Source organism: Ostrinia nubilalis, chromosome Z (assembly GCF_963855985.1).
Source record: "Ostrinia nubilalis chromosome Z, ilOstNubi1.1, whole genome shotgun sequence".
Classification (NCBI taxonomy): Eukaryota; Metazoa; Arthropoda; class Insecta; order Lepidoptera; family Crambidae; genus Ostrinia; species Ostrinia nubilalis.
Window position 1 is genome coordinate 24,384,479 of NC_087119.1, and position 18,719 is coordinate 24,403,197.

Here is an 18,719-nt window from a genome sequence, read left to right on the forward strand (position 1 = left end):
ATGGATACTATGTATAAAGTAAATAATTATGTAAATGGCATGTGTGGCTGGACTTTATCTGCTTAGCTCGCAAGTATAACATGTCTTGTTAATTCATGTCTCTATTGATTTAAGAAGATTCCCGCCTTAGGCAGTTCGATTTTTTCAAGTTATTTATGATTTAAGAAGAGGCTGACAAGGGTGGCTAAATTTCTTGCGCTGCTTCTTCTTAGCACTGGCCCATTTATGTCCCAAAATAAAAGTAGGGTTCAAGTAATACTAGGACGTGTTAAAGGGCTTTTTAAAAGCCTCTTTGTTGAAAACAAATGCATTTTATGACTTTTCTTTTATATTATCCTTCTGTAGCCAAAAGGCAATCAATATAGCTTGACATCATCATCTCTGGTCCAGAGATTGATTCCTAATAGGGTAATTGTAGAAAACAAACTTTTCTCTGTCTTCTGTCTAATTAGTTGATGTGAAACCATTGTTGTTTCTGGTCTTTATTACGCAATTGCTTCAGCTATACTTACTTTAAAATAGGAGATAATGTATGTGATTTAGGCCGATATAATTCATGGTATATGGTGTAATAATTAATAAAATAGTAGTTTCAGATCAGAATAAACATTTAAGGAGTAAATAATTAGAATTCAGTCTCAAATTCTAGCCTTATTCCTTTACAATCGCCACTTATATCACTTTACACATAGTTATTTGGATACTTAGATCGCTTTTATGTTAGTTAGATCAGTTTACACATTTTTTTTCTCACCACAAAATTGGTGTATATTGATATAAGTAAAAAATTTTGGACGATTTACCCTAAATAACCTGAAATAATGATTCCTCATAGTGTAATTACTTATGTTTGTTTTACAACTTTTTCTAAAATTGAAGAAACAAAAAATTATCAACAGAAATGGCGGAAAATGTATCACTTTACACTTGTTAGCGTGTGGTCAATTCAGTGTGGTGTAAAATGATTTATGTCCCATTACATCACTTTACACGAATGTAAAGTTGTCGTGCATGGTGATATAACTGTGTTTTTATTTAATTACGAAAAAACCACATGCTATATTTCCCAAACTGGCACACTGCCTAATTATATCTAATATTACCTTTCACCTAAAAAATATTTCACCAAGTTATCTCTAATAGCGATGAAGCAGGATTTTTTTTAACTTCAAATGCGATTTCCCAAAAATCACCATTTTCGACTTAACTCCCTTTTCACTGGGGGTACAGATATTACACTAAGAGCGCTTTCACATTTAGGCGATTTAGCAGCGCGATAAACGCGCGACTGACGCGCTGGCCCAAATTTCATACTATGTGCCAGCGGATGCATGCCTTCACATTATAAAAACGCTGCTGTCGCGCTACTAACGCCCTAATGTGAAAGCGCTCTAAGGCCCCACGCCCTCGGGGACTTTTGTAGCGATACAGTAGTGATTATGTCGCGCGTTCGCATCGATACAGTCGCAATGCGGTCGCTAGCTGTGTGCCCTCGCCCACCTAAACGCGCTTCTGTCGCGATGCAAACGCAATACTGTTGGTTAGGGAGGCGAGGTAGCTAAATGGCGTAATTCAACGGCGCCGTCGAGACCTATCAAAAGCGAAAGATAAAATAATTTCGAAAAGAAAAGCTCGTATGGCAAAAACCATTTTAGCGTTGGGTTTGGCGTGTACGGTTTTTCAAAAATGTTAAAAAAAAACAGTTACTTGGGCATTCTCGAGCGCGTCAGATATTCATACTACGTATGCCCCGAGTGCCTCTGATAACAACGGTATACTAATCTGCCGGTTTGCGTGGTGGGGGTAGGCATATAAAGTAGTCAAAAATGAAAAAAAAAATTTTTACTCGAGCGCGTCAGATTTTCGGAAGGGGTGTTAAGGAGGCCCCAAGGAAGCTTCCTTTAAAAAAACTGACGATTTCGGCGTGACGATAAGTTACGATGAATTTTTGAAAATGCAAAAAAAAAGGTTTTTTTGAAATACTCGAGCGCGTCTGATTTTCATAAGGGAGGTTTATCTCGGTATCCTGAAAGCATATTTTTTTAATCTGACAAAAATGTTGGTGGGTTCTCTTAATCTGACCGAAAAGGGTTTTTTTGATTTCTTTTTTTTCCTTTCTTTCTCCTTGATAAAATGGGGAATTTAAGAATGTCAATAAAGCGATAGATACAACCAACGTAAATGTTTATTTAAACTTTTTTTTTGTAAAATGTATCGTTCGCGACTTTGTATGCCGTAACGCGTTCTTAGGAAGACGAAATGGCTTCTCCACACTTCCGGTCATGCGAGAAACCGGCAGATTTTGTATTTTTAGTAAGTTTTAGATTATATTCTTCAAAATAAAATAAAAAAGAATCGCGCTCGAGAATGCTGGATTAACGTTTTTTTTTTTACAAGTTCGCGACCCTGTAACTCGGCGGCGTCAAGGACTTATCGTCAGATTAGTTAAATTTAGTCTTTAAACACTAAAATCAACCCGCTCGAGTATTTCAAACTATCCAGTTTTTTTTTACTAATCTGATCGTCTATCCTAGGCGCGCGTCACTACATATAGAGCTAAATACTTTACAAGGTTGTTCTATTAGGTCTAAGGTATCTCTCATATCTTAAACTGCCACGCTCGAGTATTGCCGAAAATTCCCCTATTCGCCTCCCTAACTATGTCGCGCTTTAGTTGCGATGCAAACGCGATTCAGTCCCTCCCTCCGTTCTCTCCCCGATGTCGTCCGACACGGTCGCGCGTTTGCTTCGATACAGTCGTGCTGCAGTAGCGCGTTAGTGGCGCGTTGGCATCGCTTCTGTAGTGCGTTTCAAGTGCGACTAACGCGCGTTAGTAGCGATGCTGTCGCTCGTTTACGAAATGCAGACAGCATCACTACAAAAAGTCGCCGTGAATGACATTAATTTATTAGTTTTCCATGGATCTGTTGTAATTATACTACGCGAGTTCGTCTAAACGCTCGGCGATCGATTGCTGATCGGGCACGGTCTTGACGTGCTTTACGCTCACGCATTACCGCTGCGTATACGTGTTTGTCAGAGGGTTTGGTGCCGTTCATCACGTCAACGTTAAGATAGCATTTTCCTCTGTTTGGCTTTACGTAAAATTAAATTCTCCTACAACTTTTATGACTTCCACATCGCACGGTTGGTAGCGGCCAGCATCCAGCGCTTTCCTGCTACGGAATACCGTGCGATACCAACCAACGCTACCAACCGTGCAATGTGGAAGTCATTGGGGGAGGCCTATTACCTATGTTCAGCAGTGGACGTCCTGTGGCTGAAATGATGATGATGATGACAACATTTATTGAATTGTCAATACGTATTCCTGTGCAGGTACCCGGGAAGACAGCCGCATCGAGTACGGCAAGCTGCCGGGCCGGCAAGTGGGCGGGTTCGACCTCAGCGTCACCTTCCGCACCTTCGACAAGCACGGCGGCCTGCTGCTGTACGCCGCCGCCGAGCGCGCGCCCGGCCAGTTCCTGGCGCTCTACATGCGCCACGCCCAGGTAGGCCCCGCCCCGCGTGACGTCACACGCCCCTAGCACGCGGCCTGCTGCTGTACGCCGCCGCCGAGCGCGCGCCCGGCCAGTTCCTGGCGCTCTACATGCGCCACGCCCAGGTAGGCCCCGCCCCGCGTGACGTCACACGCCCCTAGCACGCGGCCTGCTGCTGTACGCCGCCGCCGAGCGCGCGCCCGGCCAGTTCCTGGCGCTCTACATGCGCCACGCCCAGGTAGGCCCCGCCCCGCGTGACGTCACACGCCCCTAGCACGCGGCCTGCTGCTGTACGCCGCCGCCGAGCGCGCGCCCGGCCAGTTCCTGGCGCTCTACATGCGCCACGCCCAGGTAGGCCCCGCCCCGCGTGACGTCACACGCCCCTAGCACGCGGCCTGCTGCTGTACGCCGCCGCCGAGCGCGCGCCCGGCCAGTTCCTGGCGCTCTACATGCGCCACGCCCAGGTAGGCCCCGCCCCGCGTGACGTCACACGTCCCTAGCACGCGGCCTGCTGCGAAGAGCGTGTCATACTGCGGTGGTCCTAACCCTGATTTCTTAGGACCCTAAGCGCCTTGCCACACTGGCGGATTACAAGCGTTTCTGCCACAAGTTTTCGACTCGTGTTCGCCGCGCAGCCGTGACGTCTTCACCGTGGACACGTGGCGTGTTCGCTGCGTCGCCGCTTCGCTTTGAAAACGCTTGCAATCCGCCAGTGTGGCAGCTCACTAAAAAGCAGCTCTCTCAACGAATAAACTAAGCCGTTCGACCTATTGACTAGTGACTTTTTATGTTGTTTAAGCAAGTTGTAAAAGTTTATTTATTTTTCCAGCTGAACCTGGAGTTCAACTGCGGCGGGGAAACTGGTCACATCACGTGGGGGCAGCTGTACAACGACACGCAGTGGCATACAGCTACCGTGGTGCGGCGCGACGGGCACGCCAAGCTTACGGTGGACGGCGAGCGCGTGGGCGAGGCCAGCGTGGAGTGCCGCGCGCCCGCCGTGCTCGCGCCGCCCTACTACTACGGCGGGCTGCGGCTCAACCGCTCCGACCAGCTGCCGGTGAGTGCCGCGCGTGACGTCACGCCAGCGTGGAGTGCCGCGCGCCCGCCGTGCTCGCGCCGCCCTACTACTACGGCGGGCTGCGGCTCAACCGCTCCGACCAGCTGCCGGTGAGTGCCGCGCGTGACGTCACGCCAGCGTGGAGTGCCGCGCGCCCGCCGTGCTCGCGCCGCCCTACTACTACGGCGGGCTGCGGCTCAACCGCTCCGACCAGCTGCCGGTGAGTGCCGCGCGTGACGTCACGCCAGCGTGGAGTGCCGCGCGCCCGCCGTGCTCGCGCCGCCCTACTACTACGGCGGGCTGCGGCTCAACCGCTCCGACCAGCTGCCGGTGAGTGCCGCGCGTGACGTCACGCCAGCGTGGAGTGCCGCGCGCCCGCCGTGCTCGCGCCGCCCTACTACTACGGCGGGCTGCGGCTCAACCGCTCCGACCAGCTGCCGGTGAGTGCCGCGCGTGACGTCACGCCAGCGTGGAGTGCCGCGCGCCCGCCGTGCTCGCGCCGCCCTACTACTACGGCGGGCTGCGGCTCAACCGCTCCGACCAGCTGCCGGTGAGTGCCGCGCGTGACGTCACGCCAGCGTGGAGTGCCGCGCGCCCGCCGTGCTCGCGCCGCCCTACTACTACGGCGGGCTGCGGCTCAACCGCTCCGACCAGCTGCCGGTGAGTGCCGCGCGTGACGTCACGCCAGCGTGGAGTGCCGCGCGCCCGCCGTGCTCGCGCCGCCCTACTACTACGGCGGGCTGCGGCTCAACCGCTCCGACCAGCTGCCGGTGAGTGCCGCGCGTGACGTCACGCCAGCGTGGAGTGCCGCGCGCCCGCCGTGCTCGCGCCGCCCTACTACTACGGCGGGCTGCGGCTCAACCGCTCCGACCAGCTGCCGGTGAGTGACGCGCGTGACGTCAATAGGGAACCATTAGGTGAGGCCTGATCGGATGGTAGCGGCCTGCATTCTAGTAAATCAACGGGCTCAAATGGAGTGCAGGAGCTAATGTGTCTAAAAACCATTCAAAGTCACCACTCCCCGCTCTATTCCTTCCAGAGCCCCGATTACGCTAATTTTTAACGTCTTCAATACAGACGCGTTTGCGTTTCTTCGATTCGATTTTGGTCAAAACAGCTGACGTCAACTGTTTTGACCAATCGTATCACAGAATCGAAGAAACGCGTCTGTTTCTTCGATTCTGTGATACGACGTAATCGGGGCTCAGTTCTAACCGTCCTGAAGGCTGGTGATGAGAAAGGGCAGAAAACCACTATGTGGAATTTTATCAGAAACCAGGGATTTTTTTTATTCACAACGAGGAAGCTCTTGGCCTGTATCTCACCTTATGGTAAGTGACGATCAGGCCGAAGGTGGAAACGAGCTTCACCCGGAATCTTCCAACCACGGAGGAACTGGCTATCTTACCTCTAACTGCCGGAACACAACAATGCTGTTAACATTGTTGTTATGGCGACAGACTTAGGTAAGATGGTGGTAGCTAGCCAGGCGGACTTAGAACAAGCCCTACCGCCAACCAAACCGAACAGAAAAATCTGCCTCCACTGGGAATCGAACCCGGGACCTCTGCGTCTGAAGCAGGTGGTCTTACCACTCCACAGAGGCGGTTTATTAATGAGGGCTATCGTTTTAGCGCTCACCAGTTGGCGCCACTGTAGAGTAAGGTCCTGTCACTTGCTAGAAGCGAAGACAGTGGCGCCAGCTGGTGAGAGCGAAAGTGGTAGGAGGACTATCGCATTTGCACTCATCAAGATGGCGCCACTGTAGAGTAAGGTCCTGTCAATCGCCAGGGGTGCCAACTGTTAGGTAAAAAAACGATAGCCCTCATTGGTCCTGTAAACCTGTACTGTTGTTTCCAGTTCTACCAGCCGTTCAAGGGCTGCCTGAAGGGGCTGCTGATGAACGGGCAGCACGTGAGCGAGGTGGCGGCGCGCGTCAACTCGCTGCGCTGCGCCGACGCCGTCGAGGCCGGCGTCTACTTCGGGCCCTCGCACTCGCCCACCGACTCCAACTACATCAAGGTACAGACACAAAATATAACAGAAGGTAAACTCCATACTAAGCGCGCTCGAGCCACGCACACATAGACACCGCTCACGTACACGCGATCAAGACTGTCTTGGACGAATGCGAGGCGCGACTGCGTTCGCTTGAGTGATATTATTTTGTTTGTGCGAAAATTAGTGAACAACAAAAAAGGGTTATTATAACATTTGTTAAGTAGATGGTTGCTTATACTAAACATTAAAAAATAAATTTTCGTTTTTTAAACTACCAGTTGATTCCGGGAGGTAAATAAGGTATTTATTTGTATTTCAATAGTTCGTTTAACGTTGACAAATTGAAAGCCAACTCAATTATTAGGAATATCGAAGTGTTTTAAAGAGGTTTTAGGAATTATTGGATAATGGTGTCAACCACCCAAACATACTACGTGATACCACAGAATAATAATAAGTACTACGTACAGAAGTTTTACTTCGCGAAGGTATTTAAAAAAAATGTATGCTTAATGTCATTAACAATATGGTGTAATTTAGCCTGTCTCAAGAGTCAACCACCATTTTATTGACAAACGTCAGTGATCGGCACTGCGCCGAAGCTATAGGGCTGACTTCGGTAAAATGATGTGACGTGAGGTGCCAAACTGCGGAAAATGGCGGAGGAAATACATGATTTAGCATGAATAATATTAACTACTTATTTAACTAAGTACATTCTGTGTTTTTATTATTATTTAGGCAGTTAAATACTGCACAGTATTTAGTACACCATTTTCTTTATTTTCTTCCATCATACACAAGAATACGCGTGCGTGAGTCAATGTTCGCTCGTATGTGAGGCCTTGTCGAATAGTATCCTGTAGGTGGGCCATCGTGCGTGTTTTGTTTTCGATGTAAACTCGCGGAGATGAACAGGCCTGGTGATACTACGAGTAGGTACTTCCTTCTCGTGTATTTGTTTGCAAACTATTACTATAATAATAACATACTAAACATAGCTACATAATTATACGTGGATATCTGTTATTGTCTTTCTTCCGCGGCTTCGCCCGCGTGGAATTTTGTCTGTCACAGAAAAACTTTATCACGCTCCCGTTCCAAATCGCGCTCCTGTTTCAAAAACCGGGTTAAAAACTATCCTATGTCCTTTCCCGGGACTCAAACTATCTCTATGCCTTTCATCAAAATCGGTTCAGTGGTTTAGATAGAGTTTCTTTCGCATTTATAATATTATAGTATACATTTTCATTTTTTTTACAGCTGTTCAAAGTGGGCAAATTCAAAGTGGGCAACGAGATCTCGATCTCCATGGAGGTGAAGCCTCGCAACAGTACAGGCCTTCTGCTGAGCGTGCACGGCGGCGTGGACTACCTGGTGCTGGAGTTGCAGCCGGGCGAGGTGGTGGCGCGCGTGGAAAACGGCAAGGGACCCTTCCAGGCCAGCTACAAGCTTGGCGGCGCAACGCTGTGCGACGGCAACTGGCACAAGATCCACGGTAACATTATACTTACTAAACTAATTCCGTCTCCTTTTTTCGAGTCTTCCACTGATGATGACAGTCATGAGCAGTCTGCCCATCATATCTTGTGGGAGTGTGATCTTTGGAAACATGAACGTGATATAATGCTTAATTCAATACAACATACATCTATTTCCGCAATTTATTACACCGATCTTGTCGCGACCAGGAAAAATTTCCGTGCTTTTAAGCGATTTTGTGAAAAATATTATTGGCAGGTAGTTGCTAATTGCTCATAAGATAGGCCCCCTATATTGATATTTATTGTCCGCGGTGCATAATCTTTTCTTTTAAACCTTTGTCGCTTTGCAATGGGGACAATATTATTTGATCCTCTAAAAACTAATTGATCTTTTTTGTATGTGCACTTTTAAAAATAAATGATGTTTTTTATTATATTTTATCTTTATATTAATTATTGGGTCTATATTAGTTGATCTACGGATAAATTATGAATGATCTTCTTTAAAGGTAACATAATATTTATGTTTAACATACTCTTTTAATATTTGGTAAACAAAAATAATATTTGATCCTCTTTTTTTGTTATTGATCTTTAATTTTGTTAATTTGATGATTTTTATATCAAGTTTGCCTTTTAATATCGATCACCTAATAAATACATTTCGATCTATGTATAACTTAACTTTAAAATATATTTGATCTAACAAAAAATATTATTGGTTAATATTTTTAATTAAAAAATATCTTTTAATTTACGCGGTACTTTGTGGTTGAGTGACAATCGTCCGTCATTGGTTACTGAGTTGGCTTAGCGGCGAATAAGCAAGCAGAATGGTACATTGCCATGTTTGTTTAAATTACAAGCTTTGCCTAGTTTGGGACTAGAGGCGCTATGTAAAATAATTTCTTACTTCTGACATCCCTGAACCCGACATCATAATTTTTACCTCTTTATTTTTTTCAAATCGCAAGGATGATTTTCTCTTAGTATACCGATCTCGACCGTGATCAGTGACCATAAAGTCATCTGTCAACGGGTCGATTAGACACGATAAAAGCACTAAACGATATTTGTTTACTTTTAGTGCGACATCGGGTCGTAAGGACCTGATAAGTTTTTTTTTTCCAAATATTTACTGTGTTTGACGAAACAATTGCAAAACAATATTTATCTTTCGTTCTACTGAAAAGACCGAATATATCCATCCCACACCAACGCATCCAGCACCTAAGGTCAATTCGACCCGATAACGCAGTGTGAACGTGTTAAGTATGCTTTTTTAATAAAAAAAAATCTTTGAACATCAAGTGCCTTTAAATAGTTTCCATCCTTTGACTACAACTTAATAAAAATAAGTACAATAACATAATTATTTTGAAGATTAATTTGATATAGACAAAAAATAATTTATACAAATCGAATTATTTAAAAAAGTATCACAATATTGAATATTTGGTGCTCATTTCTTTTATTTTTGAGGACCAACAAGTAACGATCAGATATAATTTTTACATCTCAATTTTTTTTTGCGTAGTTCAAAAGAGATTAAAATATCGATCTATTTCATTTATTTTATGTCTCAAAGAAAGAGGATCAATCATTAAAATAGATGACCATTTAGATTTTTTTAATTGCCGTTTTTGCTAATTTAAAAAGATCATTTAAATACATGCCTTTGCAATGGAGGGAAGTCGAACCTTAATTTCGAACTCCTCCTATGTTCTTCTGATTAATTTCGTTGCGGGCCCAATGACAGACTAACTTTCCCCCGGGACAAACTTGACCTTCATTGGTTGGGTTTTTATGGCGATCAAGCTGTAAGTCCTGGCTACACAGGAGTTGCAGTGGTGGGAACGAGTGGTGGGAATAGTCCCGTTACTAAACTAAGGTACTTTGCTGGCGAAAGATTTCCACAATTACTGATGCTTTGCTGCTCGTAACCAGGCGCTTCACCTTCTTTTATAGAAAAAAAAGCGTTCCCAGGTCTTCCCCAAGGGTCACCCCACAACCACGATCCTACGCTACCCGGAACCACGCCCTTCACCTTTATTTTCAGGTTAAAGACGTTAGACAACCAGTCTTCGGCGTTTACCCATGGTCCCCCCAACATGTCCCCAATTTATTTTAACCATAGTCCCACCGCACAGTGGTAAACGTTGCATGTCACCTCATATTCTTGGAAAAAAATCGATAAAATAAAATAGAAAGTCTATTCTTATTTAAATCAAGTTTAATTAAAAAATAATTGGAAATTGTCTGGCATGAAATATCAAACGCCGAGTATGAGTGACTTTAACCCACATTGTGTGATGTGAAGATATAAAAAATGATCTTGCAATTATTAATTTCGATGTATCCTTTATTCTCAAATAAATATGTATGAACTTAAGAATAAGTCTTATAAATCTATGGTTAATTAATAATTATAGTTTTTTTTATAATTATGCAACGTTTACCACTGTGCGGTGGGACTATGGTTAAAATAAATTACCCGTAGACCCACTGGCAAAAACTGTTCAGAACGGTGGGACAACGGGTAAAAAAAATTACCCGTGGACCCACCAGGGGGACATGTTGGGGGGACCACGGGTAAACGCCGCCAGTCTTCCACTGCTCGCATGCTGCCTGTAGGTCTTTCAATGTCTGATGTACTATCCCATCAGTTCTACGAGTTGCTGCTATCATAAATTTTTCGGCTATCAATTTTAACCTATAGTAAATACTGGCTGTGATATACCAACATGTCAAGAACGAAATTTTACTTTTGTATTTCAAACCACTCAATACTCTCAACTCGTTCGTTCGTTTCAGTCGAAAGACGTCCACTGCTAGACAAAGGTCTCCCCCAAGGATTTCCACAAAGACCTCTCAACCCTTTATGCGCAAATTGTCAAGCGGTCGCAATCTGCCAAATTCGCAAAATGTCAAGTTTTAAAAATGTCCAGAGCCCCGATTACGGTAACTTTTATAACGTCTACAATCCAGACGCGTTTCTGATTCTGCGATACGATTGGTCAAAACAGCTGACGTACGCTGTTGAACGACCAATTGTATCGCAGAATCGAGAAGCGTGTCTGGATTGTTGACGTTAAAAATTACCGTAATCGGGGCTCTGCCCCCCTAGACAAAACGCACTTTTTGATCGAATCGAAAATCGAATCCGTCAAAACTCCATACAAAAAAGGGGCTTTTCGACCACTTTTCGACTGGTTTGCGATTATAATTTGCACTTTGTCTAGACCCACAGTTGTGTAGGTTTATTAATAAAAAAAAGTCAAGTAATTAATTGGCAGAACTTTTAATCATTAAAATGTTAAGGTTTTTTTTAAATATGAAACCATAATGTTCAAATAATAAAGTTGTTTATAAATTACAGTTCAAAAAACAAGTTACCTATTAGAGTTTCAAACTTGACATTTTGCGAATTTGACAATTTGCGCATTTGGCAGATTGCGACCGCTTGACAATTTGCGAATTTGACAATTTGCGCATAAAGGCTCTCAACTCATCATCTTATTATTTCCAGCTGTGAAATCCCGCTACGTGGTGTCAGTAGGCGTCGACGGGCACTTCTCAGACGCGGGCATCGGGCTGTCCAGCTCCACCGACACGAAGTACCCGCTGTACATCGGCGGCCACGAGCGCCCGCTTAACCGGCTCAAGGGCGTCCAGGCACGCCACGGCTACACCGGCTGCATGAGGAACCTGGTCATCAAGGAGGAGCTGATGGAGATACCGCTGTCGGCCGCCGGCAGAAACGCGCACGTCGGCGTCTGCCCGGCCAACTAACGATTGCCAGTTGAAAAAAACATTATTTTTAACAAGTTTTAATCCATCATTGTTGGGCAGTTGACATTATCCCATAATTTAAGCAAGTTATAGTTTTTCATTGTTTTCAAGGCAATAAAGTTAGAAATAATGTTAACCACTTTAACATGTATACCATTGTGTACTCTCGACTCGGTTGTTCAATTAATTTTATTTGATTTGCAAACTATAAAGACATTTATGAATGGTGCAACAGTGTACCATTAACTACAAACAGAAAACTATAGCACCACTATTAACGATTAAAAGGACATGTCGATAGATTAGTGGTGTCAACTGCCCAATTATAAAATGGAACTCGCTGTAAACATTCAAACAAGCTGGAACTCTTCAGTTTAAACATAATATTATGGGCGATTTCTAAGTCTGCTCGTCTGCCACCTATCATAAACTTAAATGAAGTACATCGCAACCTAAAAAACTAATAAAAAATATATCAGGTACGAGCGAGAATCAACACGATAATGCTTGCACAGACGGTGGTTACAAAGTGATACAAAAGTCAATTATTAAAAAAAAAACATGACATGACTACGCCTATAGTTCACAACCTATTTATAAGATTTATTTGTTCCAGCTTGTTTGAAATAACAGTGGATCTAGATAAGTAAGATTCGCTTGATGAACTAAAAATACCCAGAAAATTGTTAAAGTTACTGTGTAACAAAATCAATGATGGTGTTGTAAGAGAGATAGAAGAAGATGGGTCTTTTGATGTGTGCCAACAAATATGATTATTTCCATTAAGATCGTTTGCAATGAAGCAGCAGACAAGCTTTTACTTATTAAACGAAATAAGATTGCGCGAGAGGGATTAAAAAATTACCCTTCATTTTCCTTGACCTTTTAGTTTTAGTATTATAAAATGGCGCCAATTTCCAAGCATGGAGATAATTACTTGGGGAGGTATTTTATAATTATGTCTACTTGTGCCATTCTGCGGCTGATATTATGCTCAGTTTTTGCAACTTTCGCATTTATTAATGTATACTATTTTTATATTTTACGAAAAAGTGCCATGTTTGTCTATAAATTTAATATCAAACTGCAATATTATAATTGAAATATTATATATTTTTAATAAATCGCATTTATATATCAATTTGCTGTTTTATTAATTTATAACCATAATAATATCTATTGAGGGTGCCTAACACTAAACCATATCAGTTAGCTTTCGATTATAGGAAAAATATTTCTAAATTATACTAATTTTCATAAACATGTTGACAAAGAATACATGCCGTGTTCATATTGTCCAACTATAACGAACCGTCCCATCAGTGACATTGACAGGAGGGCGCCACCGTCAATACCAGAGCCCCGATTGCGCTAAAAATTTTCATCTTCAACGCGCCCGGACGACGAACGAAGCTTCACCTTCGAGTATAGTTAGAAAATTCTTCAAAACAAAGTAAACGTCATTATTTCCTGTCAAAAGTAGTGCAACCAACACTTGAACTTCGAAATCGACCTTCGATTTTAGCTAAATATCTCATGTGACAATGAAAATACTAGGAAGGTCCAAGGTAAGGTACCAAATTAACCTCAGCTGGAATGAAAAACGGAGCGCAACGGAGAAGAAGCGCCAATGAATAGGAGACGTTAAAAATTAGCGCAATCGGGGCACAGATCGCTGGTTCTGATTTTTGCCATGTTGGAAACTAAGGGACGATATCCATTGACCGGCGCGCGACGGAGCGCACTTACACGGCCGTTAAGAAAATAGTATTTTATTAACGGGTAGTTCTTGAGTGGTAATTGCTTACAACTGATTAATTGACATGACGGAGCGAGCATGTGTCGGAAGCCGGTCGGCTCCGAGCGTATTCCAGCGGATACCTGCGCAGACGCGCGCATTCCACCACATTTTTGGGCGAACGGACGCTGCGCTACGCGACGACTCGCGCCGGTCAATGTGACTCCTGCCGGTCCTGCCTAAGTGAGTTTGATTGCCCCACAGAAATACCTAATACAGTCAGTAATTGCATTGAGAAGTTGAAGATTAAAATTAAGGTAAAAAAAATAATGAAACAAATGGTTATTATAAAAACGTTGAACAATGTATTTTACACTATTAAAGGTTTAAATTAAGTTTAATACATCCCCACCCAAACACATATACTAGATTACAGGAAGTACATGATCAGTGTTTCCACAATTAAATCCCTTCTCTGGTACAAATGTTTTGGTGGGACTCAAACTACAACGACTGATAAAAGAACCTTACAACAAGGATATTTACAATGGTACTGGTAAGGACATGTCTGGACTAAGCCTCTTGCTAACACTCGCAGTCATAGCTCGTCGGTGTTAGGAAAAGGCAAATGACGCAGACGTAAAAAAATCCTAAACCAAACTACGCGATAACATCTAAAATGGGAAAAATTCACGTTAATGGTACAGTAATTAACAGTGAAACTTTAGTAGACACTAAGTACTACACACCATAATAGCAAAGATATTATTTCTATATAAAAAATATTTCGCTAATTTAAGACATTGTAAATATGCGTGTATATTGATCTAATGGCTACAAACATTGCTTATCAATGAGGTCGGCAGTTATATCTGTATAATATTATTTATTGCGAATTTACTATTATTCTATGACAAAAATTTCAATCATCACAAAACGCTTCAACGGAACAGGAAATATTAAATAAGAAACTGAAGTATCTTTTGCTAATATAGGAAGTCAAAGTAGCTCCTCGAGACTTACCACAAACAATATTTACACTTAAAAACGATACAGGACAATATTCACAAAAAATATTACACAAAGTAACAAAAACAATCGTACAAGTAATATTTGGTAACGGGAAGTATGTACACTGTAATGGTAACTGTTGCCAAATCATATTTTAGGCCCTTTTTTTAAATAATATTTCCACTTAATTTTCAAGAAAGCGACGGGTTAGTTGTAGTACACAATGCAGAAAGAATTATGAAAATTTTAAAAATTATTAACAAAATTAACTTTTTAGACAGGGATAAAAACTGTAAAAACAAAGAAATACGTAATGAATTAAATATGCATTCAATCTTCAACAGCGTACGCAAGCGGGGTTGTATATTGATTAAATAATTTTCTACATTATAAACAACTAATAATAAATTCAATTTTACAATGTTATAGATATATAAACAATGCCCTCGCTTATTTAAGTAGTTTATCATGTAAAATGTATCTCCACAACTTTATCCAGCTGTATGATTAATTTGTACCAGCAGGATACTGAATGAGGAATGTATAATATTAGAGTAGAAAAAATTGCTGTATTTGAGCAGTAAAATCACACCTTTGCGGGTATGCAAACGTTTAAGAACTATTTAGTTATCAAGGCCGTATATTTGGTTATGTCGACACTGGCTGAAAAATTGCCATTTTTATATGGAAATACAGGTACACACAGCCACACTGTTAACTATCCATTTCCGTTTTTGCTCTCGCTCTCATCAAATGGTGATTCTTTGCGATAGAACGAGACGACATAACAGGCAATGGATAGTTAACACTGTTGCCGATGGTACATCACAATCAGAAATTCCTCAAAATTCTCTCTCTATTTCTCACATGAATGTAGTTCACATTCAGTAGATAAAGTTGAAGATATAAGTAGACAATTTACGCTTATCATTTTATCCTACAAGTATATTATTGCGAATAAGTTAGTATCCAATAAAAAAGATGAATATTTGTATCACATTTTAAAATTTACGTTACACGAGATATTTAATTTTTCTAAAATACAAAATTTTTATAAAATAGTGAAATATCTCGAAGAATAAAATATTTTACTTTTTTTTTGTTTAATACACTTTGTTTGGTGTTTATATGAGAAAACACACTAGTGTTGATAAAAATGTTATATTACTGCACTTCGCTAAGTTTAAATTTATTGCTTAAACTGGAATCTATTAGGAGAACTATAACAATCAAGGAGTTCAGGGACAGGTTAACAAACACTAAAACAGTGAAGCATGACTCATGTTTTTTGTTTGACATAAGTATCAGATATCCAGGAAAATAATAATAATCTGAGTTCACGTTTGAAGTATTTGCCAGTCTGTCCCTTGCACCCTGCTTTAGTTATTTAACATTAATTCATTCTAATGGTTGCTTCAATATAACACCATTAATATGAAGTTGTACGAACTCTCTTGGCCTGGGAATACTTTGTTCAAGCGATACACCCCAATGTAATTCAACATAATCTTCTAAGTATAATAATCCCTTGAAAAGCTCATTTACAAGTGGAGAACAATGTATAATGTGATGTATCTTACTTGTGAGCTCATCAAACATTTATCTAATGCAACACATTAACGGTTTCAACGATTCAACACTTAGAAGTTCAAACATGAAAATTTATATCTATTTATGGCATATAACGGAAAGTATAGCAATCTTTTAATTTTGATTTAGCATATTCTTCAAATAGAACATACAACATTTATATACGATTTGAAGGTAGCATGGACCTATAAAAAAAGGCGGACGGAACTCGCGCTACAACAAAACTGTGACGCAAAATTTTGGCGTCTGTCTATTGTGTGAGTGAATTTAGGGATGCCATGTTAGCCAAAAATTTTTACCCATTTATTTTAAGAAAAACATGGATCGGCAGATGTTACTTGGAAATGTAGACAGAATTTGAAAAGGATGAAAGGTGAATGCGTTGAGGTATGCGCGAAATTTTCAATGTTCAAATTTTCTTACATTGTTTGCAAGTCAGTGTCAGGGTATGTACATAATGTTGATCAAAAATGATTCACGCAGTTATAAATTACGAATCTTGTGTACATTATAATCATAATCTTATGCATCATCAATATAATTATTATTATCTCTGATAGATTTTAACATACAACCTGACACTGACTTGCAATCAATGTAAGAAAATTTGAATTTCGCAGTTCTACATTTTTGGGAAGGATCAAATCTGCCTATGAAAATATATCCCATTAAAACACAATTATTACGATAAATTATTTTATTTCTATAGTATGCGTAATAAAAACTAAAATTCCTAAAATTATTATTAATTTCCCATATTTCGGGTAATTTTCCCACGTAAATAACTGAGAACACTGGTCTTTGACGTATTATTTTTTCGAGTGAATGACGTTTGATTTCAATTAATTTCAATATTTTAATCTCGGGAAATAAGTGATTGGATTATTATTTTACCTATGAAATGTGATTCCTTAATTTTTGTTTGTTCGAACAGAATGGTTTTTACACAATTTCATCACACAAGACATGTCGTATTCGTGTTGTTTTTTCGCCGCCTAAATGTGTCAACTGTGTGAAGTTTGCACTCGAAGTGGTGCGTCAGGGTGTGAATGTGTGCGTGCCGGCCTGTACGTACAGGCAAGCTGGTGTATCCTAATGTCACAGTATTTTGTTGAGGGGCCGTTCAAGTGTTACGTAAGCACCAAGGGGGGGTGGGGGGGTCTCTGTTTTGCTTATTTTGGATGACATGGGGGGGTAGGGGGGTCTAGGTGATGATTACGTCATCGTTAATTATTTACGTTTTTTCGGGGATTCCCGGAAATAATACATAGGTATGCGTAGGCACTCGCTTTGAGAACTGATTAGGGGAATTACCGCACATAGGGAAATTACCGTGCGCTATTCACTTGTCTAATAGTTAACTCTCATGCCGACACTGCCCATTGAAATTTGAGAGTCGTAGTCCTCATAATATTATACGCGAGGCCGACCTCCCGCGCGCGTGTTTTGTTTGGATACTAAACGTATAGTAGTATATTTTAAATCGGAAATAATTCCTACAAAAGATTTTATTGCTTTAATGGCTTCATTGGTTGCCCATTAAGACTCTTCTAGGTTTTCGACTTCGACGGAGTTGTGCTTAAGTGGTGGGGGCCCCCGAAAGGGGCGCTTTTTCGGTTTTCTGGTTATACCGCGTAAAGGACTTACCCTATCGAAAAGTGGTCTTCCTGACGGTTGAAGGGCATTTAATCCTGCATCAAATAAGATCAAATTCATATGTTTTGAACAAACCGTTCTCGTGCAAATGATCGGCAAAGTAGAAAATATGTGTATAACTATTGACCCTCTCCACGTCCAATAACTCGTCACCCGTAAGCTCCCAAGCCTTGTAAAGGGTCGTCTTAACCAGCGTATCCCTGTCAAGGATCACGAGTTGGATTCGCTTATCCTTGTTTGTCCCAGCCGTTCCTTAACTGCGGTTGCTGCACCTCTCCCTGACACTCTCCTGAACGACTCTGTGTTACCTAATGTGGCTGCCCCTCTTCCTTGTACCCTCCTGTACGATTGCATTGCTTAGCAATATGCCTGGTCCAAGGTTAGACGCCACTAATTTTATTTCGATTCAATTCCTAACGCTCGATTTATTGTGGGCAAAAGAAGGAGTGCGCTGCCCGCTCGTTGCCCGCTCAAGCGCCGCTGCCCGCTCGTTGCCCGCTGCCGCGCCGCTGTTTTCGAGAACCGGTCTATTTGATTTTACGCATAAGATCCTGCCGCTCCCGCGCCGCCGCCGCTCCCGCCCCGCTGCCCGCTAAACTCGAGGCTGAGGCCAAGCACAACTCCGTCGAAGTCGAAAACCTAGGAGAGTCTTTATGGGCAGCTAATGAAGCCATTAGGCCTCAGCCTCGAACTTAGCGGGCAGCGGGGCGGGAGCGGCGGCGGCGCTGGAGCGGGGCGGGCAACGCAGACCCGTTCTCGAAACAAGCGGGCAGCTCGCGCGGTGCTTTAGCGGCGAAGTGTTGTGTTCGGGGTTGTGTTGTCGAGATATTTGTTTTTATTCGCAAACGAAATGTCTGAACAACGGCGACAATTTTATTTCGATTCAA

At 42.3% G+C, this 18,719-nt stretch overlaps 1 protein-coding gene across 1 annotated transcript in view; it reads left to right on the forward strand.

The window, feature by feature from the left end:
• Positions 1-12,978, forward strand: part of LOC135087096 (laminin subunit alpha) — a 168,891-nt gene extending 155,913 nt beyond the window's left edge. Inside the window, exons 60-64 of the mRNA XM_063981937.1 lie at positions 3,340-3,512; positions 4,330-4,578; positions 6,421-6,582; positions 7,825-8,059; positions 11,575-12,978. Of these exons, the coding sequence (XP_063838007.1) occupies positions 3,340-3,512; positions 4,330-4,578; positions 6,421-6,582; positions 7,825-8,059; positions 11,575-11,837 (1,082 nt within the window). The 3' untranslated portion in view covers positions 11,838-12,978. The remainder of the gene's footprint in view (positions 1-3,339; positions 3,513-4,329; positions 4,579-6,420; positions 6,583-7,824; positions 8,060-11,574) is intronic.
• Positions 12,979-18,719: the final 5,741 nt, after the last annotated feature.